Raw genomic sequence first — 27,597 nt, 5'->3', positions numbered from 1 at the left:
GAAATGAGGCGCGCGCGAGTGTCACGCCGAAAGATACGCCTCTCGCCTGGAAAGCTACTTTGTGCTCTAAACTCGAAAGGAGAATCCTCTCGCGAGTGGCCGTTCTTACCGGTTTAACCTCGTCGACATCGTGCGTGTGTTCCTTCTGGCCTTTGATTCTATTTATCCGGTTTTCGGATACATCTGTAATTTTCCATTGAATTTTTATCAACATGTATTAACATCAAGTTACAACGATTGTAAAGGGTCTCGTTCGTCATTCACGACCTTCTTCAGAATCTTTGGATATCCGAAAGAAAAATGCGCAACGAGTGGCTAAGAAACTTGTTCGCGACAGCAATTTTCGCCCTTATGGTACATGGTAAGTCTCCTTTCCTTTCTAAATCTCTCTATTCCTAAATCTGTTAACTTTTCTTTGACGTTCCTCGTACTCTCTCTCTCTCTCTCTCTCTCTCTCTCTCTCTCTCTCTCTCTCTCCTTCCTCTGTTCTCTATGTACTTATACATTTCGGAGATTTATACCTTTTCTCGCTTTTTAAACACAACGCCAGGCCTTCACATCTACATCGTATGTAAATTTAACTAGCGTAAGAGGAAAGAAAATATAATCAATTATTTATCATCATCGTCATCGTCATTATTTCTTGATGCCTAACCATTGTCATAATGAAATGAATAATTTTAGAAAATAGTTTTTTCACTCTTCTACGTAATAATACCAATTACCAATAATACCGTAATACCAATCACAATAAATTGGAAATTTTTTGTTTAATTTAATACAACGAACCGTTAAGTTTATAGTTTAATAAAAAGGAGTTCAAGCAGAGATACATATTTCTTCTTTTACGACCTCTTGTTCTCAGACGTGCGATAACAAATGAGAAAAGAGACTGACACAAATGGTAATGTTCCTTGAAGATAAATCTTTTGTTCTTGTGAAGTTGGTCTCATTGAATCGACGTTAAAAACAAAAGTCAAGTGAAATTGGGGTGATAATATATCACTGACAACGAGGAATCACGTGCTTGAAAATGGTTGCTTTTAACAGATATGTAACAGAAATTATTCGAGCATGATCAATGACAAAGAGTAAATAATTATGATTTCTGTATAAATAATTCAATTACTTTTTTTATGTCGTTATACAGCTTCCGTTTGAAATAAAACGGAACGCAATCTATTATGTTACAATTTACAATTACATAAATCAATGCCTATAATACGATTCCATATACAGCTTTTGTCGATAAAAGTCTCAGTATTTTGTCTAATATGTATATGTACACGTATATGTGTATGTAGTATATGATGATTACAAGTGCGGAAATAAATATCTTTTGTTTCCTTTGCAAACTCAAAGAACAATCAGAACGTGATTATATTATACATGCATAGATAGATTTGATCTCGAACTTGTGTGATCATGCAAGCGAATTTAATTTATAAATGTATCAAAACAGTAAAAAATTGATCAATGAAATATCTACTGTAAAAATGAATTATTACAAAATTATTACTATACTAATTGTAAGTAGTTCAACGCCATAATGATAATAAAGTTTTATATGCATTATGTATATTTTAAACACGAGATAAATAGTTTGACATAATCGTCTTGAGTAAATTATTATTACATTAGATATACACTATATATGTGGAATTAATGTATATAGAAGACAAATAGTTTGAAAAAGGTCATATTCAAAACGTTCTTTAACCATATTCCTCAGCTTCTATGTCCTTCCACCTTCCTTCACCTATACGGTGGAATTAGGAAGTTACTTTTTCAGTGGGAGAACTTTTATTCTCCGTAAAGAATAACGCTATCGATTTCATTGAGAAATTTTAAACTGATATATATGTAAAATTATATTTGTGATATAAAACACTTTCTCTTTCAAATGAAAATGCAAAAGCCCTTAATATCGAAATGTGTCGTACAATTACTTTAACGTGTTAAATGTATATGTATCCGCATAGGTATATGTATACGTGATACTGTATTTACAAATATTGTTTTTCCTAATTAATTTGATCTCGATCTAAGCTGTTAAAGAGAATTTCCAAACTTGAACTGAAAGAAATTGATATCCAAATATGAGTATAATATTTTCTTTTCTTTAGTAATTAACATTTCAGTAACATATCATATAGTGGACTTAAATAAATATTGCTTGTTTCCGAGTATCGGTGATATTGTTCTCTCTATTAAGTTGACACATAATAACGATAATGAACGATGAAAAGGCGAAATACGATACAAAGATTTATTTCGTTTAATACTGTTCTCGATATTGCATGAAATTATAAATAACTAACAGACAATACAGCTTAGGAATGATTTTGCGTTGATTACGCTCTAGTAAAAAAGACACGGTATTGGATGATAGACATTGGCTGGTCTATTTTTGTGGATGGAAAGTCTGGCGAAGGTAGCCGAGTATCACCGATGTGAAACGAAACTATTAGGTTATGCGCGACACTTCACAGGATAGAAACGAACCACCAGCGATTCGTACGAAGCGAATCTGTCCATCTGTCTGTGAACCTTACAAATAACCAATACATCTACATTTACAATATTTGTCGACTAAGTTAAAGCATACCTACAGAATAAAGAATACCATACAGATCTGTGTATAACCTAATAAGATCGATTACAAGATCACGTAAAAATTGTTCGAAATAATAAAAGATCATTTTCGATTAAAAGGGTAAATTTTTGCTGAAATTTACCTATATGCGTATCATGGGATGGCGTAAACTCATTTTATTAAACGACTCGTAAGTGTGCCATTCCAACAATTTAATTTGTTTCAACTTCGTTAGTCTTCTTCCAATGGATGTTTTTAATTCTCACATATCCATGTCTGATATTAGGCCGTTGAAGATTTAAGACTCGAGAACAATAACACTCGCGATATTTATGTTTCTCATTCGCAAAGATTCTTTCCACATTCTACGTTCTCTAGAAAAATTGGCAATTATTTTAACAGCTAAAAATCTTGAAAAACATACTGTTGCATTTCAAACATATCAGACGTTTAGAAAATAATAAATAAGGAAACCATAGCAAATATAATTTTACGTGCAATGGCTGCAAAAATAACATTTGCAATTCTTTGCAAAAATAGGGAAAATTGAATACTTGCGTTGTCGATTATGGAATCTAGGGATCAAATTTGGAAAAAAACTTCCCGATGCTATATTGTTCGTTCGTTCTGCTTCTAATGATCGACTCTTATGCAATATGCTTAATGTTTGTACTTCTCAAAGCAGTAGTAACGCTTGAAGAAAAAAAGAAAAAAAAGAAAGGAGAAAAAGAAAAAGAGTAAAAATTAAAATGTTACAGTCTTCGTCTTTAATTGGCCTCATATTGTTTTCGTTCGATTAATATAATTATACTAATTTCGAATAATTCAATTATTTTGAAATAAGCGTAATTTACAAAATCTTGAACTACAGTAAATGAATAAAAATGTTACATTATACATGTTAGATACAACGGTACATTTTAAAAATCTCAAGATAATGACACCAAAGCAAACGATTTTTTTTTTATTTTAGTGCGCGTTACCTATAAAACTGACAGATGTCGATGATCGAATATTAACTTTAAGTTTTACATTCTGATATGCAAATTTAATAAATACAGAATGCGCTACAAACAAGAAATATTAATATACGTAATATGTATTAGCAATACACGTTCGTACATAACTATCTTGTTTAATGGAAGAGAGTAGAAAATTAAAATATGCATGTACTTGTTTCATACAATAAAAGCTGTGACGCTGTAAAACGAAAAATGTACTTAAAAAATAGATGTAAGACGATAACGATATCAAACGGTTATTTAAATGTTACTCCAATATTTTAAACTTTCTACACCTTTTAGAAGTATATATTCTCCTTATTTTCATAATAATACAAGCTAATAAGTGAGTACTGTTGTTTAATTTATTGAATATCAGATTAAATATCAGATGAATATCAGAGTGATTTAGATGTGAAAATCTGAAGCATATTCACCATATTGTGAAATACGCAAAAAGAAGAAAACACTATACATGCACTGTACGTATTTCATACACTTTTGCGATATACGAGTATGCGAGTGTACCTATATTAGAAAACATTTAAGCATATTCGTGCGTTTGACAGCAGGAATATATGGATAAAAATATAAAATGTTATTATGGTTATTATTTAAGAATGAACGCTAGATTGTTGTTTCAGCGGCAATGGCGCTTAATCTCGTCGCATAACTTTGTCATACAAAGACAAAGACGTACTTTGAACAGGAACAAATGGAAAATTAGTTAAAATAGAAATAGAAAGCTATCATCGATTCTCTCCGAATAATAGAAAGCTGCTATTTTTTCCACAACTTTGGACAGCCCTGCTCTGAAAGAACTCGAGTAGGGTGTGTCGGCCGAACCCTCTTCGAAGGTTCCGTACGTCTTAGGTTTCCCTCGCGTCTCAAGGAATTCAATGGTTATTCCCGTTTCGTCTTCTACCTTCCCCTCTTACAAGAATATCCTTCTTAGGGATCGAAAGTAATGAAACTGTTTCTTCCTTTTTTCCCCCCCCTTTCCCTTTCTCTTCCTTTCTTCCTCGCTTCTCTGCTTCCTTTCTTTCTGCGTTATTTCTTTCGATTGCCTTTTCTCTGACATACAAGCTCAAACACACATGCACATACAAATCACTTGAAAAATCACGACAACAACCTATTAGTTGCAAATGCTGTTCGCGTGAAATAATGTTCAAGAAGTACAAAAACGATAATAGAATAATAAAAATAACAATGTGAAGAATGACAACGATTTCAGAATATATAAAATAATTCTTTCGAAACATTTTGTCGGTTTATCGTGATATACATACCATTGGACACTGGCCAAATGTACTGCGGTACATTGTACTATGTACTTTTCAACCTACCTTCTGCCCTTTCTCCTTGTTCCTCTTCGTCTACTTCTGCTTCCATGGAATCTTATATTCTTATATAATCTTGTATAATATATTTCTCTCTCAATTTTAGGAATATCTACATCCACTTGCATTTCCTTATACAAGATAGGAAGAGATTATTTGTAACATGTTGATTAAGATATTTTCAAAGAGCGTAATTTTCGTCGTCTTCGTATACTTTGAATATCGAGAATTCGATTGAAAAATCAAATATAAAATGGAGAAAGGGATTAGTATGAACAAAGAAATGAGAAATGATGACTAATCGAATGACGATATGCTATCCTGATGAAATATATGGATATACGATATATGTACATATGTGCGTATATGTAATATGAAAAGAAAGGAAAGGAGTGAAAAAGGGAAAAAGAGGAACTGATGGAGATATTGAGATTCAGGGGAAAAGAGGACAGAGTAGAAAAACATAAGTAAATTGGGAGAAAGAGAAAGTCGAGTAAAACGTTGTACGTGCGATAAAAAAACGATAAACGATTTACAGAAAGAAAAGAAATCTATGATAGGGGAAAAGAACAAGATCCGGCACAGCTGGCAGAGTCTCCGAAGACGGCGAAACGAGTAGAACCTACAGAGCTGAAGCGCAACAGCGGCAAATCAATACTCACGTTGCAGTTGCGAAGCTATAAGCCAAGTCATCGTGTGTGCAAGAATTCTGTACTTTAATCTCTGTAAGATTATCTTCATAATCGCCGAAATTAGTTCTCGTGTCTGTCGGTGATCTTAATGACAGAATTTTTGTACAAAAATTTGAACTCGTTGGACGTATCGTTGGATTAATAACACATACATAATGCTTACATACACATATAATATGTATTTATATGTTGGCGAAAAGCATTATGCATAGAAGCAAATATCCGACTGTTTCGAAACTTTGGAATTTCATTTATGTTTGTTATTTTACAATATCTTTGGCAGATTTTGTCAAGTGCTGTAACTATTGCGACGGAAAATTGAATATACATATTTGACATATTTGTAAATGTTGATCGAAATTAGCAGGGTTTGGAGATTATATTGGGTTGGCAAATAAGTGGTTGCGGATTTTGTCAATACCACCTAATGAAAAAATCCGCAATCACTTAGTTGCCACCCTAATATTTATAGGAAAAGAAAAAGAGGGGGAGAGGAGAATAGAAGGAGAAGTAAAATATAATATGTCAAAAAATGAAGAAAGACGAAGAAACAGAGAGAGAGAGAGAGAGAGAGGGGGGGGGGTGGATGTGATAAAATAGGAAAGAAATAAGAGAGTGACAGCGGGTTGGCAAGGCAGGTTGCCGAGATAGCTTGATTCGGAGAAGGTTAGGACTGAAATGAAACGAGATGCCTCGGGCCTACCGAGCATAAGAACTGGGAGTTGGTTCACGTGCGCTCACGACTCTGTTCAACAGCGAAATATGAAAACTCCGGAGGCGATTTTAATTTAGCCACAATGTCTATTGTTTCCGAATACTGAAGCGAGAGGACAAAAGAGAAATGCGCAAATGTCTATACATGCATAGTGCATACATGTTTGGTACATATACAAATGAACACCGTCAAAGACATTTATAGAGTACGATAAAGATTGTGTATCCAAGCGTAGATAAATAAAGGCATCTGCCAAAGTAATAAAACCCAGTCACTCTTTAAAAATTTATTCGTTATTCTCTGATTATATAAATCCGTCTTTATTTGAATGTTTCTTTAACATGCGACTAAAGTAAAAATAAAGTAAAAAGAATTGGTAATTATATAGAAGGAGATATACACCTGGCCGATTTTAATGATTTTCAAATGTATCGTTAAGATCAATATTCTGAGTAACTTTTTAACTACCGCTCGACATTAATTTCCAACATACATATTCATAAAAATATTTTTGCTACTTTTGATCTTGAGGTGGGTTAGGATCGGGTTGACTTTATGTACGGGCATGATGGTGTCACGTCGGGGACACAAGAAATCACGAAACCGATAGATCGCCGGTGATCTCCTCGCGTCGCAGTTCGAACGTTTCACGAATAATGGAATTTTTATTATATAAATCCAACAGAGTGACGGTTCAAAGTGTTGCAACAGAATAATGTCTTGAGCGCTAATTTAGGAGGGTTTTTATATTGAGGTTTTAGTCCCTTTGGAGGGGTTATCGTCGGATGTATATCAGAGGCGGCTATTCCGTTACTGTTTGGTTATTATTTCGATAGCTGTGGCATGCAGAATGTTTCGTCGACCTGATTACTGTTTCTGAGCGGATGGCCTTCTTGAGCGTGTGACAATGGCATTATAGGATGCGTTCACAGATCTTGCGTATCAATTTTTTAGGTACAGAAAGAATAAGAAAGAAACTCAACTCACCTTAGCTGTGCGTGAGCCACGACTACGGACATACATATAATAGCATCGTGTCCGCACATAAAGTCAACATTTTGTGTGTGTGTGCGCGTGCGTGCGTGCGTTTATATGTATGTATGCGTAGAAAAGAGTCGCTCAGCATCATGGCAAAGACCTCGTGAACAAATTTGAAAATCATGGAAGGCGGTGAGACGTACCTCCTCTGTATATATAATTATAATTACCAAAGCATTCGTTCTCTTTCCTCTTTTTTCCTCGATTGTTTATCTATATCTTATTCTGCCATAGAAGCAAGTGCGCGCCTAAAAAGTATCAAAAATTCTCATAACGCAAAGATATATTTTAGAAATATATTCAAGGATTCATCGGCCTCCTCATGTACATATACATTTCGTCGCGTCTATATCCCTATGTACGTTCACTTGTCTGTTGCGAGTATACGCAATACGTGTATGTCGTGTTACGCTAAAATCATAAAATGTGCTCCCTATAATATTATTATATAAAAACACGTGCACGCGTACATACATATATCTTATAAACTTATCGCGTTCTTTCTGCATTCTTATTTCCTGTTGCCACATTTCAATACGTGTCAATATTATAATCATCCACTGACGAAATCGCTTCGTTCGCTATAGAAAAGAACACTAGGGATAAACTTTTATAAACAAAGAATTTCTTAATTACGGCAAAGAACGCCCGCACATCTCGGAATTTAAATGAACGTTCTTACAGATGTGCAACATTTCTCGGCTGATTTTGCTTTAGACGTTCACGTTCGAGTAGAATTTGCAGACTGCACGAAGCGATTGTAAACTACTTGTGGTCTATAGGTTGTATCTGTACCCTGTGCGTTCCAAGAATATTTTAGAATCCCTCTAGCTATATCGGGATAGTTGAAATAGCTTTGTTCAAGCATGGAGTTTGAAGCAGGTAACGTAAGCGTGTCTATCTTCATCGTACAACCAACAATTTAGAGGCTATGTTATACATTGTCGAATTACAACCGACCTAAATAAGAGCGCGCTTGTTGGCATACAAGATATGTACATATTACATATCTAACACGTACACGTACATGCACACGTACACACACACACACACACACACACATCGAATACAAGTAAAATTCAACACAATAGCGAAACGACAGAACTTACGTACTTGGGTACGTACAGTAACTACAAAAAGTATTCGTATATATCCTTATTTTCCGATGAAGTGTTTTTTTATCAGGTTGCACGTTTCATTGTAGATATTATAAGATTTTTTGGTCATATGAAAGCGTATACGTATTACCAAATCATATGAAATTCGATATAGCTACGTGGATTTAATTAATACATAAATACAACGTAATAAATAAGTGCAACGTATATTGACAGATGTATATATTATAGAAAGTTTGTCTATAGAATAAGAATGAGAAATATAACGATGTAACGATGAATAGGAAAAATGGAAAATCGGGTGAAACATCGATATGTATATTTTTGGCTGTGGCGTTACAATTGTCTTTAATACGAATCAATCATAATATATGAAAATATTCTGGTTCCAGGGCAATTGAGATCACCGCGTATAACGGAACATCCTTCGGATATAATAGTGGCCAAGAATGAACCGGTAACATTGAATTGCAAGGCGGAAGGTAAACCTCAGCCCGTGATTGAGTGGTATAAGGACGGTGAACTGGTTCAAACATCACCCGGAGATGCAAAATCACATCGTGTTCTTCTTCCTACGGGATCTCTTTTCTTCTTGAGAGTAATGCACGGGAAAAAAGAACAAGACGGAGGAGTGTATTGGTGCGTTGCAAGAAATCAAGCAGGCTCTGTTCCAAGTCGAAACGCAACGCTAACTGTCGCAGGTGAGTCTATCCGAGATCATCTTTAGTTACATTATCTAAGATGAAATCGTTTCAACAATCATGCACAACCAGTCGCAAATTTCTCGATAACGTGAAAAGTACGATAATACGTATAATAGATCGCGTACTTTGCGCCGTATAGTCGCGTAGTGTCGCATACACGTGTATATACTCTTATTGCGTGTACGTGTGTTATGTATGAGCAATGCGAAGAACGAAAGAAATTAGAGTAAGGTTGATCTGTGTATTTGTACAAAACAAAGAACGAGTCGATTACGTTCGAATAAACGGAGGACGAAGTCGAGTTTGTTTAAGGCAGATCGATATTCGGGCGAAAGGAGAAGGGGGTAGGAAGAGAGAGCAGACAGCAACCCTTCCACATCGAATAGAACCCATCTCTTTACTCGCATTTTGCGATCGCTAAATTGCTTGCAATTTTGTTACACTTGTGCATATAATAATCGCAAAACAAAAGAGAACACCAAATTCGCGTAAACAGTGCAATTGTGATTATAGCAATCAACTAAGTTCAATTAGCAAATATTAATAAATATATACGCACCGAATGGTAGATACGCGACATATCGAGTTCGAAAGACAAATTTTATTCCTATAATCAAAACTGTGTACACTCTCATAAATCCATAATGTGTGAAAAAACGATAATAATGTGGAATGTAGAAGAAACACAGAAATAATTTATATTAGAATAGATGATTGCTTCTCTTCCTTCAAAATCAGTATTCGTTACGCAGTCCTGTAACTTGACTCCTTAGAAAGGGATTCATTCGAATCTATTCTATCGTGTTTCACACGAACCGTTGCTTGTATTAGGTTGTCCGAAAAGTTTCTTTCATTTTATGCGGAAATAATAGACGCACAACGTTTTTTTTTTTTTTTTATATTATTTTATCGAATTATGGTTTCATGTTTGTATGAAGGTGCACTGTTGTAAAAAACACGTTGTGTTTTGTAAAGAAAGACACTTTTCGGACAACCTAATACTTACTTACACATAAATGAAATACATGTATATTGCATTAAGGACGAGGATAATAAATAATACGGAAAATAAGTAGATTTGTGAAGAAATTGTGGGAAAGAAAAAGCGGAGACTATAGATAAATAATAAAAATAGAGGAGAAACGAAACGAAGAGAATTTGGAAAGGAGGATACGAATAAAAATTGTCGGTTACGAAGAAATTGCTGCATATTATGCGTGCAATCGAAGATTGAACATACACGTTTCTGCATATGCATATATATGCGCATTACGCATGCATGTGCGAGTAAAGAAAGAGTGAGAGAAACGGTGGGGATGAAGGAGAAAAGAGAAGGAGAATAGAAATCGATACGGAGCTGTATCTACCGCGAGCGTATGCTCGACCAACAGAGTGCTGTGTTGTGCGACGTGATGCAGCATAGTTTGTCATGAATAGGTGGTAGTGTGTTGTATGCAATGTATATATTCGCATTAACACGATTTTCAAATCAAATAGATCATTTTATTTTGGAAAATTTCTTTGAACCTTTGCCGTTTGTCAAGACAAATTTTCAATCTCATCGTCATGTCAATTGAAAACTATTACACTTGTATTTTACTGATTGATAATTGCCGAGTGAGTGGAATATTATACTGTATAATTTCCACTTGGTTTTCGTTCCTTTAATTACGTAGGCACCGCAAATCGATTATTTTCACACGTCATAACGCCTTTATGTCTCGTGTATCTCGTGTGTCTTTGCACACAATTCATATCTGTATTTTTACCTAACAAGTATCTCTTTCCTCGTCATATTTTTTCTTCTTCTTTATCCTAACAAATATATTCGTGGAAAGGACGACAAGAAAAGAGATGGAGTGCATTTTCTCGCGTTTCGTGTACCTATTTCGAGACTCGTATCCACGATTGCTTTACCGTTTTCATGCGCCCTTTTCTAATTTCGTGACTTTCGTCAGAGAATATCGTTATCACCGAATATTCTTTATTTTGCCATGGTGTATGTATGTATGTGGAAATTTTGTCACACGAACTCGATATTCGACGCCGCGCCGATAAAGATGGTGATCGCAATGGCCGTAGACTGTATACTGCAGACTGTAGACTGTAGACGCAAACGGCAGTTATGGCCGACGACTATGAATAAGGCTTTGTGCTGCGAGTATACTGTTCGACCGACTCGCACCGAAATATACTGGTCGAGAATGAAAAAAAAGAGGAAGACGAGGAAAAAATTGTAAAGGAAGAATAGAGAGCCGATAAGAGAAAATACGAACAAAAGGAAAGGATAAAAAGATCTGCAGTCAGGATGATCTAACGCGGGACTACCCTGACCGGTCGACGATTGAAGAAATATCGATAATGCGTGGAACCAATAAAAGAAAAAGAAGAGATCGAATTGCTCGTTTTGCCGAATATTTAACATGAAAGGAGAGAAATTCGTAGGGATAGGCGACAACGTAATTGTAATGTAATTGTAAATGTAATAGACGAACGTAGAGAAACTTTTGGTACGAGACAAGTAGCTTTAAAGACCCATCTATATTTAGAGCGAAGAAATGGATAATAAGAACAGTGTAGCCTTGATGATTGAATATCGAATCGACCGTCGATCGACGACATTTTATTAGTTATATGTACGTATAGGTGTGTAGTTAGTTTATCAAACTGATATCGACTTGACAAGATAAAGTCAACGAAAACGTTGGATCGACTTTAACTTTCCGGATTTTCTTCGATTCTCGCCTCGGTGAAATAACACCTATCCATCCGTTTGCTTGCAACCCTCCGATGTCCGGGGAACCCCATTCGGGACCCTCGTTCTCTCTATCCAACGCGTATCGATTAGCCGGACGGCATAGTACCGCTGTGCTGGCTGTGCTGTGCCAGGGTTACTTCGCGCGGCTTTTAGGGGAAAAGAGGAGAAGAAAATGAGAGTCGGAGGGTTGGACGAGCAAAGAGAGTAAGAGACGCGTAGAAAGAGAAAGATATAGCAAAAGAGGGGGTAGAAAATGGGGAAGGGTGAGGGGAATGGAGAGGATAGCGAAGAGGTGTTACAGCTTTTAATCCCAAAGGAGAACGACGTTCTATATCGACGGATTCGTTGATACAAAGTACCGACAGTATATAACCTATTCGCTTACTCGGTTTCTCCAAAGTCGAAAGAGAAGTCAACGGATAAGCTCCTTACCCCAACCAATTTATATGTGTATAATACGTGTACATATGACGCGTGCATCAGACTTGTTTTCATTATTAAGAGCAAATTATTATTATATACATTTCTCTTGTACCATTTTTCTCTAACTGTTACCTATATATATGTATATGTAGACGTATATTATCGTCGAGGCAATCGTACTATTTTTACGTAGTCTAATACTATCTTTTTACTTTTGCTTTCAACGATGTTTTTTTATTTGGAACTGTTTAGAAGACGTGATTCGTTCGTCAATCGTATTTTACGAAATTAAGCGTTTGGTACACGTATCTATCTAATTAACATGTGGTATCTTGTTACAGTAGAAGGAGGTAGGGAGGGCAGGGAGAAAGAGGAGGAGAAGAGAGGAGAGGAGAGAAAGAGAAAGAGACTTTTATCAACGATATTCGATTTATATTGTTGGTTGGTAGTCGCTGGTTGCACATTGCACATGATAAAATTCAAGTGTCTCCTGCTCGCGTTAAATTCAAAAGAACGAGACCTTTTTTCATGTCGTACTCGCGAGGGTAGCCTAACTTCCGTTCTCATTCTTTCATAGCCTGCAACATAAGTGCAGTAAAAGTCTTGCCTGGAAGGTCACGAACCATAAGAAAATTTACTCCAAGAATAATATGCCGTACTTTGTAGAAGCAGGATGCAAAGAATACGGAAAAATAATGAGAAATTTAACGTTCTTTTGCTGTATATATGTATTTGTATATACGTCAGTACGTACGTGTATATTAGATTATATCATACATACATGTACAAACGTTTCGTGTAGTTGAAATAAGGTAACAAATACGAGAGCTGACCAATACCATCCTCACGTTTTTTTAACAAAACAAAGTTAAGAAAGTTCCCATCATATACAGTCGCATTCTCTTATCGTTTATCATATATGTAATCAGTGATACGTGTAATCAAATTATAATAACACGACACACACAGTACGGTTATTTTTTTCTTCCAAACTCGTACAGATCTTCCTATAGATTTGTATGTTACAAGTGGTAAAGAGTAAACGCTGTTGAAACAACGACTCCATTCAGTTCGAATCGTACCTATAGTAGGTATTTCCGGCGTGGACAGCTAAGTTTGCAATGTACAGTTTGAGAGTTGCGGTGCATACAAAAGCTTATCGCAAGATACAATCTACGAACACCGATAAATATCGAACAGCTACCACTCACAGTCATGTTCACATTTGCTTTTCCGTTTACGTTTACATTTGCGTCTCTAACTCTCTATCCGATCTGGTGATTTTGATATCCGATTTACGAAGCTTTCACTTTCATTCGTGCTTTTATATATCTTTTATCTGCCTGTGAAACTGTTCTTTGAATTGAAAACAACTGTTTTCGTCGTACGAACTCTTATTCCCTCCCTCCACCCCCCCCCGCTGTTTCTTCTTAAACATTTTACATAATTTATGCAATGATACGATTAAGAGTAGATAGTAGTATATGAATGTAGTATTCCGTATAGTTGTTCTTGATACTCTTTCGCATCTATGTAAGCGTCATAGGGATAGTAATGGGGCATATTCCTTCGTTCTTGTATGCACGTACAAATCCCATTCCTACCCAGTATGCGATGTACCTCTGTGATATATGTGCGTGAGTACGTCCAACTGCCACGCCTACCGACACTACGGTTTAATTGAGTAATCGAGTACCCTCGCGACGTAGCCTGAACCAGAGGAAGAGGAGGAGGAGGAGGAGGAGGAGGAGGAGGAGGAGAGTCACTTTCGACTGTATCCCCTCTCCCCTCTTTTGCTATCCGTCCTCTTGTAGCATCTAGCATCCCTTCTCTCGGTCTTCCTCCCTTCCGTCGCTTTATTTGGCAAGGATTACAAAATTAAAGAATTGCAAGATTTGGCAAGTAACAACGACAAAAATCTCTTCTTTTTTAGAATAGCGCGCAACGACGAGTACGTTAATCACAGCCCTTTAGAAACGCACGTACTCGTATTTGGGGAACGTGATAACGTACAGGAGCAAGGAAATATGAAAGGAAGGTCCAAACGTATTAATATTTCACGTAGAATTGGATCGGGAGGAAAAATATCGTAGCAAGTACTAAGATATAAAGTACAAAAATAGTAAGATCGAGTGGCGTGTGACGTGAATTATATCGCTCGTCCGGCTTAGGGAAATCAGGGACTCGATGTGACAGGAACCAGACAGAAACGATGCAATTTAAATGTTAAGCGAACGGTCACGGTATCGTATAGTCAGGTACCATACGTAATGCGTATTTTACCGAGATAGAGTGTGCGTGTTAACGGGATTTCGTGAATTCAAACGCGATGGTTAAATCGAATCTGCCGTCGTATAAACTTCCTCCGCTCTTCCTTTCCGCTTTCAAAATTGTTCGTGTCAAAGACGTTAACTTTATGTACACGGAGAACCGTAACAGAGGGCGGAGAACCGGAGGCAAGACGCATCTACGGATATGGAGATCTTAACGTCGAACGAAGGACTGGCCTTCGAAGGGAAAATACCAAGTACCGCGTCGGTCTTTAAGCTCTAAGTATAGAAGGGCTTAGAAACAAGATTATCGTAGGTACATGTGTACGTATAGTATATGATACGTAAGTAAGCATTCGTCTCTTACGTATGTAGATAAATATGTATTCGTTTCTTCGACTAGAAAGCGACAACTTTGTCTGTAGTTCGATAGTTGTGTGTTGTCTATCGAATAGTCACACGAGGACACGAACGGCTGCACACTCGTGTCTATTTATATCGAATCCGTGGGCATACCGGACCAGACTGGCGCGTCGCGTCGCGAGCAACTGCTGTGCCGACAATTCCTCCGTCAACATGGCCAATCTTAAACGTTTCGAATTTCGGATAAACCTCTATCGCATCTTTCACTCAAAAATCATAAAAACTGTAACGAAGAGAGCGCATTACGCTTCGTTAAAGAAATGGATATTTATCCGTGTATCTGCATTGCCATCGTAAAATCATTGCCAGTGTACTACACTCTATAACAATAACAAAAACAATAACGCTGACAGTGAAAGAAAGAATTTATTAAACTATCGTAATATACAGTTTCTCTATTGCCTCTATTCTTAAGTGTTGTTAGAGAGAGAGAGAGAGAGAGAGAGAGAGAGAGAGAAAGAGAGAGATCAATTTGTTCAAATTCACTTGTGCATTAAGATTAAAAATAAAAATACAAGTATCAAATTTTTAGATCGATCGCACGTATCTATAAAATTTGATTTATAGAACGAGTGAATCGAGTAATTATTACGTATATGAAGGCATTGTCGAATTTCTTATCCCGCTATGATTCATATCGTACACCACGTTCGATTTTAACAATTTTGTCAAGTACGATGTATCTGTTATATCGAAATCGGTTAACGTTGTTACGAGTTGCAAACGATTAAAAATTACAACAGTAACCTTTCGATGCCTGCCGCCGCTTGCTTCTGCATCGACAAATTTCGACGAAATTTCCACCTTGTATAGTATGGCTGACATAAATCCAGAATACGTATCTTCTAAATTTTCATTACAGGTTCGGATAAAAGAATCGTGAAACGTGACTTGCGCTATTTTCTTTACGATTGCGATTCTTTCAAAATGTTGTTTACGCGTCATTCAGTAAGCTGATCCTTATGACTGGTCGTAAAATATCAAGTCTCTTGGTCCAATTTTTAAGTGATCCTGTTTTGAAAGATGTTCGAGTGCTTTTGTGAGTCGCTGTACACTGTACATATACGTGCATGGAACGAAGAAACACGACAACAAAGTAATCGTATTTGCGTTCATACAGAAATTTGAGACAGATGAAGATGGTAATATTTAAGTAAAGATGAACGTACCTCTAGATACGTGAATAATAATGCATCGTCCGTTTTCATGGAAATAAATAAAATAAAAGTACTATTTGGATGGGATCGATTAAACTTGAGATAAGTGTATCAAAGTCTGTGGGAAACAGCATAACCGGGATAAGACGTATGACCGAGTATTGGTTTGATAGAAAATCGGAGAACCACCCGATGAGTAGTTGGCCAAGTAGACGCACCTACTTACGCCTACTCTATGTATGTATATGTATAGATTGGCGATCAACTATCCGTATACGGATATGCCGTTGGTATATCTGTATACTGTATGTAGAGGTTGAGTAGAGGCGCAGCGGTCACCTTTCGAGACTCGGCTGAAACTCTCGGTAAAGCATCGAGCAGCCAAGCATGCAACATGCAAGCATACTAACGTATACCCATACGGAGATAGTCCTGTGGCCATTTGCATTGAATACGCTCTTACCTACCGAGCGAATATCCGAGCTTCTACGTAAGCAATGCCATCGCTACCACTGCTTTTTGCCCTTTCTAACCGGTCCTTGTACCATTGTGTTTATTTATGCTCTTTAATTATATCGAATACGGTAGTGAAAAATACCGATGCTAAGGTTGCCCCTATATCGAGCAACAGCAAGACACTCTCTTATCCTTTGCACCGATATTATTAACATGTGTTATCGCGAAATTTATCTTTCATTCGTTGGTAGCAAATATACAATAGGTATGGATGTGTCAAGTATATACGGACAGATATAGTAATTTGGTCGGCCGTTTACGCGTCATTGCCTGTAAAGGCGAAACCGCTGGTAACTGGAAAGATAATCAAAGTTTTTCGACCGCTAAGATCGCATATGCGTGAAACAGACGATCGCGTGTTACAAATGAATATGCGGATATCAATTTAGTTGGTTAGTTCTCGATGAATTTGCTACGGTTAACGAAACGAAACGAAACGAACGTTTTCGCTTTAACGAAGAACGTTGGCAGATCGTTGCGATCGTTCTGGCCGTTTGCATATACCGTCGTTCTATCCATCTTGTAACGAGAGCTAGCCCGATTTTCAAGTAGTCGTCTCGCGCAGATGGTGCTACTCCCGCACGGTCTAACAGGCATAGTCGTTTGTCTCGTTCGTACACGCGTAGCACGAAGGGAACGCGCCTGCTGCTCTCATTAGTTGGTTCCTGCGGCACGCGAAAAAGCCTGAGGGGTTATATGACCGGTACAGGGGTGAGAATAGGAAAAAAGACGGCGGGGGTGAGACGGGAGATGCAAGAACCCTTCAATTCTTTCGCTCCAGATCTAGCGTCCGTTAATTGGAGGTTGTTTGACTACGCACCAACTTCACCCTCTTCTCTCTCTTCTCTCTCTTCTCTCTCTTCTCTCTTTACCGTTCTTCCTCTCCAGATTCCTTTTGTCCTTCTTTCTTTCTTACTCTATCTTCTTGAAAGTTACTACTGTATTTTCTCACGTTTATCTGGATTTTGTCGAAGAGAGAGAAAATTCGGATTTTTTGACAGCTCGAAAGGCGAAAGATATGAATCGTAATGATCGATGATAATGATCGAAATGTTATTTCGAGATGGGAGACGGGCAGGTTGCGTGTAAGCTGCGGCGAAAGCGAGTGAGCGAAAGAGAAGCGAGGAGAGAGAAGCGTTAAAAAGTAGATGAAAAGCTGTTCAAACTGTACCGCACGAGTGTAGGTCTGTTTGTACGGCGCTAACGATGAACAAACAGAGCGGAACGGCTTAGCCGATACACCGGCTATATCGCGTGACTCATCGTTCGACTAGAGACCGAAACGATCAAAGAGAAAGGACTTAGGATGAGTTTAGAAGTTTGGTATTTGTGATGTTGCAGCTCGTCGCCTCTTTTTAATTGATTCTATTGTAAATAGTGAAATGTTTCAAGAAACGTACGTACGCTAAACTAAATAATTGCTACTAAAATGAGACGACCGATTTATCCGACCTTCTATATTCTTTGTTTCAGTGTTGAGGGATGAGTTTCGCGTGGAACCACAAAATACAAGAGTCGCAGCTGGAGAGACTGCTCTGTTAGAGTGCGGACCACCCCGAGGTCATCCAGAACCAACGCTGCATTGGAAAAAGAATGGCCACGAGATAGATTTGGATGCTACTAAACGGTAATCTGCGCGCCTCTCGTTTAATCGCGTTGCATTGTTAACGGTCAACTGTTAATTGGCATTTTATTAGTATATGTGGTATATCGATTTCCATTAATTTCGAAACTAGTCACTTACATTTAGCGAAAACTGTCTGTTGCAGTATCACTTTGGTAGACGGAGGAAATTTGATGATTTCGGATGTTAGGCAAACTGATCAGGGAAAATATCAATGCGTTGCCGAGAACATGGTAGGCGTGAAAGAATCTACAGTGGCAACTTTGACAGTTCACGGTGAGTAATGTCCATGAATCGAACAAACTAAGCATATTGCGATACGATGCAACATAGACGATGAAAAAGTTTCAACTTTTGCATTCGTGTTTCCTTGTTAGTGAAGCCATTCTTCTTGTCGACTCCTGCGAATCAAACGATCCTAGCTGACCAAACGGCTGAGTTCGCCTGTCGCGTAGGCGGCGATCCTCCACCTGAGATCCTTTGGCGACGAAATGATGGGAAAATGCCAATCGGGCGGGCGCATATTTTGGACGACAAAAGCTTGCGGATCGAAAGGGTGACGTCGCAAGATCAAGGGACGTACATTTGCGATGTTGAGAACGGTGTCGGTGCCATATCTGCGACTGCAACTTTGACGGTACATTGTAAGTAAGCGGAAAACGGAACGCGTATCCGCGTTATATTGACGAATCGATGCTAGCAACGATGCGTGACGTTCTCTCTTGTTTGGTTCCGTCAGCAAGGCCAATATTCAGCAGTTTTCCGAAAGACGAGATAGTCAGCGTCGGATCGAACGTTTCGTTTTCCTGCGCGGCTCGTGGCGCACCGCAGCCTTCTATCTTTTGGACACGCGAAGGTTCTCAAGAATTAATGTTCCCTGGAAACGAATACCAAGGACGTTACAAAATCACAGAGGATGGGAGTTTACGTATCAAGAGCGTACTTGGAAAGGACGAAGGACACTACGTTTGCAGCGCGATCAGTCAGGCTGGTGCGAGCACAGCTACAGTCTTTCTTCAGGTATTGGATTGCGTATCTGACCATCTGCGATCCTCGATTTTCTCTTTCCGATGTTGCTCGTGAAATTGCAAACCGTACGAGGATACGAACGAAGGGTAACTGTTGTACTTGGTTGAATTCTTATATTTCTCCGTTAGGTTACATCGGTCGAGGAGGTTCCGCCGCCTGTCATCGAAATTGGAGCAACGAATCAAACGTTGCCTCCGAAAAGTGAAATTTCTTTGCCGTGCCGTGCATTCGGAAGACCTAGCCCAAAAATCCGCTGGTACAAGAACGACCAACTTGTACGAATCGATGGCGACGATCGATTTGCGATCGCTGGTAACGGCACTCTTTCTCTAAAAAATCTTCAATCGAGCGACACGGGAATATACAAGTGTGTTGCATCCTCCGAGTCCGGGAATACGTCATGGTCGGCTAGTTTAACGATTAGCCCAGCAGCGAGTTATCACGGCGTCGTCATGCCAGATATATCGCTACTTCCCGAAAGTCCAAGCAAACCAAGAATAGTGAATACCACTAGCAACACGGTGACGCTTACCTGGAGCCCGGGACACGAAGGCGTTAACAAAATAATCGATTACACGGTCGAGTATTTTGCCACGAATCCAAAGACTAGCTGGATCGTTGCCGGAACGAGAATAATAGATGACGTCTATACCGTAAGTACATGGATATGTGTAGATGATCAGGCCAGATTCGAATGCAAGAACATGAGGCACAAGTAGACATGTACATATGTGCATGGATGTATTCTGTCTGCCTTTATCCACGAACAACGTTAATCGACCATGCAATCCCAATCGCTGCTCTTTTCGTCTCACAGGTAACGAATCTCAAGCCAGATACGAGTTACGTGTTCCTTGTTCGTGCTCGAAACAGTCAGGGTCTTTCCGTTCCTGGACCGTTTTCCGATGTGGCGCGCACGACTAATATCGATCAACACGCGATTCCTCAAACTGAACTAATTCGAGCAAGAGATCGTCTCAACAGTGAAATTCTTTACTTGAAGGATGTTCAGCCTTTGAGCAGTACCAGCGTAAAGATCGTATGGGACGTAAGTAACAGAGGCGCTATAGAAGAAACAACGCGTTGCAAAAATATAAATCCTTCGATCGAATCCAATTATATAATAGTTACGAATTATTTGTTGTTTCGCGTTTTCCCGTGCCTTGTTTTCCCTGTGCTGTTTTTGTCTCTAGATACTGGGAGCTGCCGATTTGGTCGAAGGCTTGTATATAAGATATCGTCAAGTTTCCGAGAAGCCAGAATATCGAATGGTCACGGTACTGAATGCCGGGGCAACCAGCTACGTTTTGACCAATTTAAACAAGTACACGCGTTACGAGTTCTTCCTAGTTCCTTTTTTCAAGACTATCGAAGGGAGACCGAGCAACGTGAAATTAGCGATCACGCTGGAAGACGTACCTTCCGGGGCACCCGAAAATGTTCATGTCGGCATGATAAATGTGACCTCGGCATTCGTCCGTTGGTCTCCGCCGCCGAAAACTACACAAAATGGACAATTAATAGGATATAAGGTAAATACGCGTGTGACAACGCGATCTAAAAGCTAGCTTTCCGTGAGAATCGAGTCAAGTTGGTTTCTCTTTTATTCGTTCGCTAGATTCAAATCAAAAGCAATAGCAGCAACAAGATTTTGGGCCAGATGTCTTTAAATGCGTCGACAACGTCGGTGATTATCAACAGCCTAACGACAGGTGGTCTTTACACGGCGCGCGTTGCCGGGTTAACTCGTGTAGGTCTTGGACCGTTCTCCAATCCAACCGTTTTGAACATGGATCCGGGACAATTGACGCAGTTGCCGCCACGAACAGATCCGAGTCAAAGAAATGCCTCTGTCGTGAGTGAAACTTGGTTTTTGATTCTCGTGATAACGGTCGTGTTGACCATTATCGCCGCGTTATTGGGTGCTGTTTACGTTCGTCGAAGGCAAGCGATGAGTAAACAGCTCGGCCACTTGAATGTTCCTGTCGGCACGGCTAATGACATTTGTCAATTAAACAAAGATACTCTGTGGTTAGAGCGTGGTTGGAGGCCGAGTAACACACTCCAGGCTTCCACCACCGATAAAGACTGCGAAACGAAGCTATTAAGCAATCAGAATCAAATCGGCCTGCCACCTGGAATCGTTGGAATGGCTGGCTCGGAATACGCTGAAGTTAATCTAACGACATTTTACAATGCTCGAAAACAGTTGCAAGCTCCGCCAGAACCATACGCTACAACGACACTCTGCATGCCTGCTCGTAGCCCGGATTCGATAGAAACGGCCGGTCGAAAGTCGAATTCCAGTGATTCTTGTCTGAAGCCGGACTATTCGAGTTTGGATTCGAACTTGGATCGAAACAAATCAACCGTGTCTCCGAGCAGCGACAATGCCAGTAGCGTTTATAACGCAGAGGATAATACGGAAGCGCAAAGAAGAGCTCATCAATACAGAATGCCGCTGCCAAATGAAAATCAACCACCGAATTGGTGCGATATGCTACCACCTCCGCCGGAACATCCGCCTTCGTTCGAGGGATCTCTCGGTTCTTCCAGATCGCATTCGCATACGCATCAACACCAACACCAACATCAGTATCAATATCATCATCATCATCATCCGCATCAAATGCAGCATCAGTATCAGCATCAACACCATTATCAACAGCAGCAGCAGCAGCAACCACAACAACAGCAACAACAACAGCAGCAACAGTACCAACATCAAACCGCCTTCAGCCCCCACCTAGGCAAGAGAAGTATCGAAAGGCAAAACGATTTGGACTTGATCACGAGTGCAGGACTAGCGTTGGGACTGGGTTTAAGCTCGAGTTCGAATTCAGGTTCTGGTTCTGGTTCGGGTTCTGCAGGTGGAAGCGGCGGCGGTGGTGGAGGCACTGGTAGCGGTGGTGGTGGTGGAGGAGGTGGCTCCGGTTCGGGCTCAGGATCGAGAAATTCGCAAAGTCCACCGAGTCCGCCGACCAGAATAATTAACAATTTAGCAGGCTCGAATACAATTTGGAACGATTCGGGTCAGCAGACTCAACCATTTGACAATTCTATTGCGCAAAGTAACGTCCATCAGCAAGGTAGATACACGAGTTTGCCTCCGCAAACGAATCCACCGGCACTGCCCGTCTTTCCACAATCGTTCGACTGTTACGATTCGTACAAAGGTAATCACGAAAACGAATACGAGAGCGGCTCTCTTTTGTACGGTCAACGAAATGATTCGCCATCGGAAGACTACGATTCTGCGTACAGTCATGTAAATCGTGCGGATTCACGATCGGAACGATCAATAGCGAACGAGGATATCTATCGACGAAACGATCAAGATATCTATACAACGGAGAACCTTTATCAAGCTGAGAACGACGAATGGGATAGAAAGTCGTGCGATTCGAACGCGCACTCGGATATTTGTTGTTCCTGTTCGGAATCCAGTTGCCTGTATGGCAACACCCTCGAATACAACGACCAATTCGCTCCGACATCGGCCAATTGCCTCCATGGTAAAACAGGTTCCCGAAATAGAAATGGCAAAAGTCCACGTAGAAGAAATACTAGAACTGCTTCACCGACCTATAGTAGCGGTGACAGTAATTATTCTTGTATCCCTCCAAGGCAATCTGGAAACATTAGCTCGCAAGAAAGGACGAGGCATAACCGTGGCAAAGGTTCGCATATCACCCATCTATTTTTCTTATCTTCTTCTCTCTCTCTCTCTCTCTCTCTCTCTCTCTGTTTCTCATTGCGGTCGATTTGATAAAAATCACCGTAAAACAGTGTGATCTTTATGTACGTACAACATGCAACATATTTCGTTCTCTTTCAGATAAAGTGCCTAGCTTTTCGAGAATCGGCGGCTATCCTCAGCACAATTCCTCGGCCTCGAACACAGTCAGCAGTTCTGGAAGTCAAAGATACAACAAGCTGAACAATGTTTTCGTAGGTGGTGGGAATTCAAACGCTCCTATAGAGTGTAGTCGGCCGGCCGACCTTCGCGATGGCTAATGTCACAAGGATTCTCGGAGGATCAAGACCGATCGATAGAATCGACCGTTGTTGATACGAACCGCTGTTTCAACCTCGAACGAATTACTTGGATCGCAACGAATCGTAGCCGTTTCGCGCGACAATATCGCCAACATTCTCAAAGTACCTTTTCCGGGCTAAGCTCGTCCTCGATGTCTCCAAACCTTAATAGCTACTCGTATTAACCGTGATATTCCTTTATTCCTCTCTCTTTTCTTCCTTCCAGCCTCTGCCGCGCGAAACTCTTTCATTCTCATATTCATTAATATTCTCCTAATAGATGGGTTTAACCTCGTCTCTATTAGCCCTGTTTACGCAAGTAGTGCGAAGAATGCGTTCGTCTCGCAGTTTCGATACTTTTGATAATTACCTAACCGAGTTGTTGCGTTTCTTCGTTTTTTGCTCAATATATCACCAACCACTGCCATTGAGTAATGAAAATGGATGATGGACGATATGGTTGACAGTGAAAAGTGAACAGTGAACAGTGAACAGTGAACAGTGAACAGTGAACAGGGTGCGAGATGATGGATATGACGAAAAGGAAGTGTTATAGATCGAATAGATTTAGTTTCATAATCTTTGTTCGTGAGTAACGATAATTTACGATTTCAACGTCGACTTCGACATTGCAAACCATATTAACACGCAATATATTGTTACGCGTATGCGCACATGGCAGTCCTGTGCGCTAGATCAACGTGGCACTTGTGTACTTTCCAGAAATTTTAAATTTTCGCCGCTCAGAGTTCCGCACGGTTCTATTATTTTCCGATGTAACGTTCCTAAATGGTTAAAAATGATTCTTTAACTTTGTCGTACGGATACGAACGTGCTGCCACGTGATACTTCTTAAACGATATACATATGTATGCACAACTTTTAAGGGTACGTGCAGCAAAGAATGATCGACTGTCGTGCAACAAGTATTACATCATATCGAACAGTTTTTTTGTGTATGTATGTATGCGTGTGTGTGTATGTGTGTGCATGTGTGCGTGCGTGCAGGAGCTTCTTTCTTCTATGAGCAGTTGAAACAATGCAAAGTAGCTATCGACCTGTGTCTTTCGTCGTAAATCTCCAATGCGAATCGGAAACGAGCAGCTATCGTCTGTATTCTATTCGTTGCATCGATCGAAAGGGAAAAAACAATTGCCACGTAACACTGGCGGATTGATTCGTCGGTAATCGCTTACGAATACCAGTGAAGATTACGGTGGACGAAGAAAATACGAATAAGTGACAAGCTACGAGGACGACGACCAACAGTGTTGAAACGGCCAGAATAATATTCTAAATTGGATCTAATCGGGCGTCGTTGATCCGAGCACATTTACAAACTGCATCTCTTGGTTCCTCCTAATCTCAGTGTATGTTGCGCGAGAGTTCGTCGAGGCTCCGGAATTGGAACGAATCTTAATGTAAATTAAGATAGTCGAATAGAGGACACTCGTTGTGTAATAATCGCTCAAATTCGTTGTAATTAGTTTGTTCTTTCGCGTGAGGAAACAAAGAGTAAATATTATTAAAGAACTGACTGATTGTAGATCGGTGATCGTCGAACTCTATTATACCGTTCTAATGAATGGGTTTATTAATACGTTGAGCGCGGCGCCGGTCCCTGGGGCCGACAGTATTAAAGTTAAAAATAAATGTAGTCATCTCAATGAAATTTATTAAAACACTCTAAACAAAAATGTGGCTGTTGCATTTACACATATTACAAAACGTGACAACTTTTTTGGTCAAATCTTTGGCTATCTTGCGTCCAAGTAGTTTTGAATTGTTATCATAACATCCCGACTTTATGTACGTCTCCTTCCTCTTTGCGTAATTTATGAACGATTCTTCCTTCAACTTGGATATTTGGTTGATTGCCTTTTGCTTTGAAGTCGCGGATCACCCTGTATCAACGTATCACTTGGGCGCTCGCTCACTGCCGGCTAAACGGAAAAGATAGCAATTTCGGCGCCGCGCTCAACGTGTTAACAGACGTTAACAAGCGTCAAAGAGAAATAACAGACGCTGAACGCACTGCCGAATATCACAATTCGGCAAGACTACGTAGATCGGGTGTGGAGATACGATTCAATGTGTAACATAAGTATATAAAATTATCCGCGCGAGTAACGGTTCGCAAATGAAATTGGTAAATCCGTAGATCGCATATAGAAACATACAAGTATAATCCATCCAGAAAGGCGAGAAACAAGAATAAATGAGGGAAAAAGCTATTAGTAACGAATTAAATTGAAAGAAGGAGAGCGTTCGTTTTCGTAGAGTGTTTAAATAAATGATAAATTTCGAACAACAGTTAGAACAACAGAAAGAGAGAAACGTAGCTACGTAGAACTTATATTTTAAGTATTCACCGTAACAATATTCAAACATTATCTCTGATAGTTTGTTTAGACTGTACACTGAGTTTGCCAAACTTCGTCTTTACGGACTCTATTGACTGGTGGTAAATGGTCCTTTTCTATAGGCACATATGTATGTAGATTCTTTTTGGGAGAAGAAACAAACAAACAAACAAACAAACAAACAAACAAACGAACAAACACCTCCAAATCTGTACATAAATTCGCACTCGAACTTTTCCACAATATGGGAGCAGTTCGATCGATAGTAGTTACTTATTTAGATACCGAAAATATTTCGAGTTCAAGATCGAGAACTCGTGATACTTTTGTCACAGATTATGCGGCAGAGTAAACGACTCTTGAACCGATTCAGTTATACCGAACCATCCTATCAATTTGCAAAGCGAAAAAAGTAATGACGTTATTTTTATAGTTTCTCATATTTGCACGATTGTTACGATGGTTCAAACTGTTTGTATGTATCATATTACGCGTAACACCTTCAACGTTGAACGAAAATATAAGATCGCGTACGGATCGTGACGACACACATACACACACACACACACGCATGTACACGCACGCATACACCAAATTCTTTTTTCCTTAAACTCGCTTTTATTCGTATCCCCACTATCGCGGGCTTACTGCGCAAACCCTCCCCTCCCCTCCCCTTCACCTTCTCAATCCCGTGCCCAATCCTTAATTCTTTCATTCTCGTTTCTCGTGTCGTCTATTGGCCCGTAATTTGAGTTGTCCTGTCTGTCTTAAATTGCCCTTACGCTTATGCGCTTGTCCTTGCGCTCGTCGCATCTCCATTAACTCTCCATTTACTCTACCGACCACCTGCCGAGAATTAAAACGGCGAACGGAATATAACGAGAAACACGTGTCGATGTGTTCTTCCGTTTGTGAAAAGTGAAAAGTGAAAAGTGAAAAGTAAGCAAATTGAATGTAATCCGAACTAAATCGTCTTCGTTGAAATCGATTAAACCAACTTTGTCCCGAACGAGGGAAAGTTTCACGAAAGTTTCGTAAGTGATTTATTATCAATCACTGCCAATAGCTGAATAGTCTCTTGCGAAGATTGGACGCTTTGTTGACCGACTGACAAAAATTGTCGACACGGTAGAATAACGATATATATATTTTATAGTCACAGCGCGCTAATCGCCATATCATTAACATTCGGATCGAAAGATCTAATAACGATAAAAAAACGTTCCGAACACTACGATTCGATAAGTTTCAATTTTACTTGCATCTTTTAGCCACTAGGTCTAAATTAAATCGTGAAGGCTGATAAGTGATTTAGCTTAAATATTCTTTACGTTTTGTAAATAAAGCGCATCAAAGAAACAGAAATTGTTCGTTTGTTCGTAAGCGTTTTCGTAGGCAATAACTTATTTATTATAAAACAAATGCAAGTGATTGTCCACTTTGAACATGTTATTGAAAAGGAAAATATGATACTAATAAAATTGGTCGATACAGACTAGTGTCATACGCGTACAGACAAACACAAGACGCGCACAAATGTAGATAACTAAAAAGTAATAATTATTATTGTCAAGTACTACATATACATATAAAGCGATATACAAAAGCGTTACGCAATATACGAGTAACGATTATTAATAAAAACAAAGAAAAAGTGATGTTGAACATACGAGTATTTTCCAAACTTTTTACGTTCTAAAAGTAATTCATGAAGATTTAAAGGAAAAAACAAACATTTACTTCCTCTTATCCTATTTCCCCTTACATTTAACAAGCTAGAGCTCAAGTT

General features: G+C 39.2%; 1 protein-coding gene and 1 long non-coding RNA gene across 3 annotated transcripts; one reads left to right on the top strand and one right to left on the bottom strand.

Annotated features, from left to right (window-relative positions):
• The first annotated feature begins 300 nt into the window (after nt 1-300).
• On the top strand, nt 301-27,473 carry LOC117212620 (roundabout homolog 2-like). Of its 2 annotated transcripts, XM_033457547.1 has the most exons (11): nt 301-361; nt 8,896-9,204; nt 18,228-18,381; nt 18,524-18,654; nt 18,756-19,022; nt 19,118-19,398; nt 19,536-20,060; nt 20,225-20,455; nt 20,601-20,939; nt 21,026-23,087; nt 23,246-27,473. In XM_033457547.1, the coding sequence occupies exons 1-11, from the start codon at nt 301-303 to the stop codon at nt 23,422-23,424; spliced, it is 4,539 nt and encodes a 1,512-aa protein (XP_033313438.1). In that variant the 3' UTR covers nt 23,425-27,473. The 2 variants fall into 2 exon arrangements, with proteins under 2 accessions (XP_033313438.1, XP_033313439.1); XM_033457548.1 differs by lacking the exons at nt 301-361; nt 8,896-9,204; nt 18,228-18,381 and having other exon boundaries at nt 18,526-18,654; nt 18,761-19,022.
• LOC117212626 lies at nt 3,556-8,234 on the bottom strand. The gene is made up of 2 exons (XR_004488500.1): nt 7,860-8,234; nt 3,556-7,796 (listed from the first exon to the last, which is right to left on the bottom strand). It is a non-coding gene; the product is annotated as an uncharacterized LOC117212626 (long non-coding RNA).
• Nucleotides 27,474-27,597: the final 124 nt, after the last annotated feature.

This window comes from Bombus bifarius, unplaced genomic scaffold (genome assembly GCF_011952205.1).
Source record: "Bombus bifarius isolate JDL3187 unplaced genomic scaffold, Bbif_JDL3187 scf7180000008334, whole genome shotgun sequence".
Classification (NCBI taxonomy): Eukaryota; Metazoa; Arthropoda; class Insecta; order Hymenoptera; family Apidae; genus Bombus; species Bombus bifarius.
Note: the sequence above shows the minus strand (reverse complement) of the source record. Positions and strands in the feature narration are given on the sequence as shown.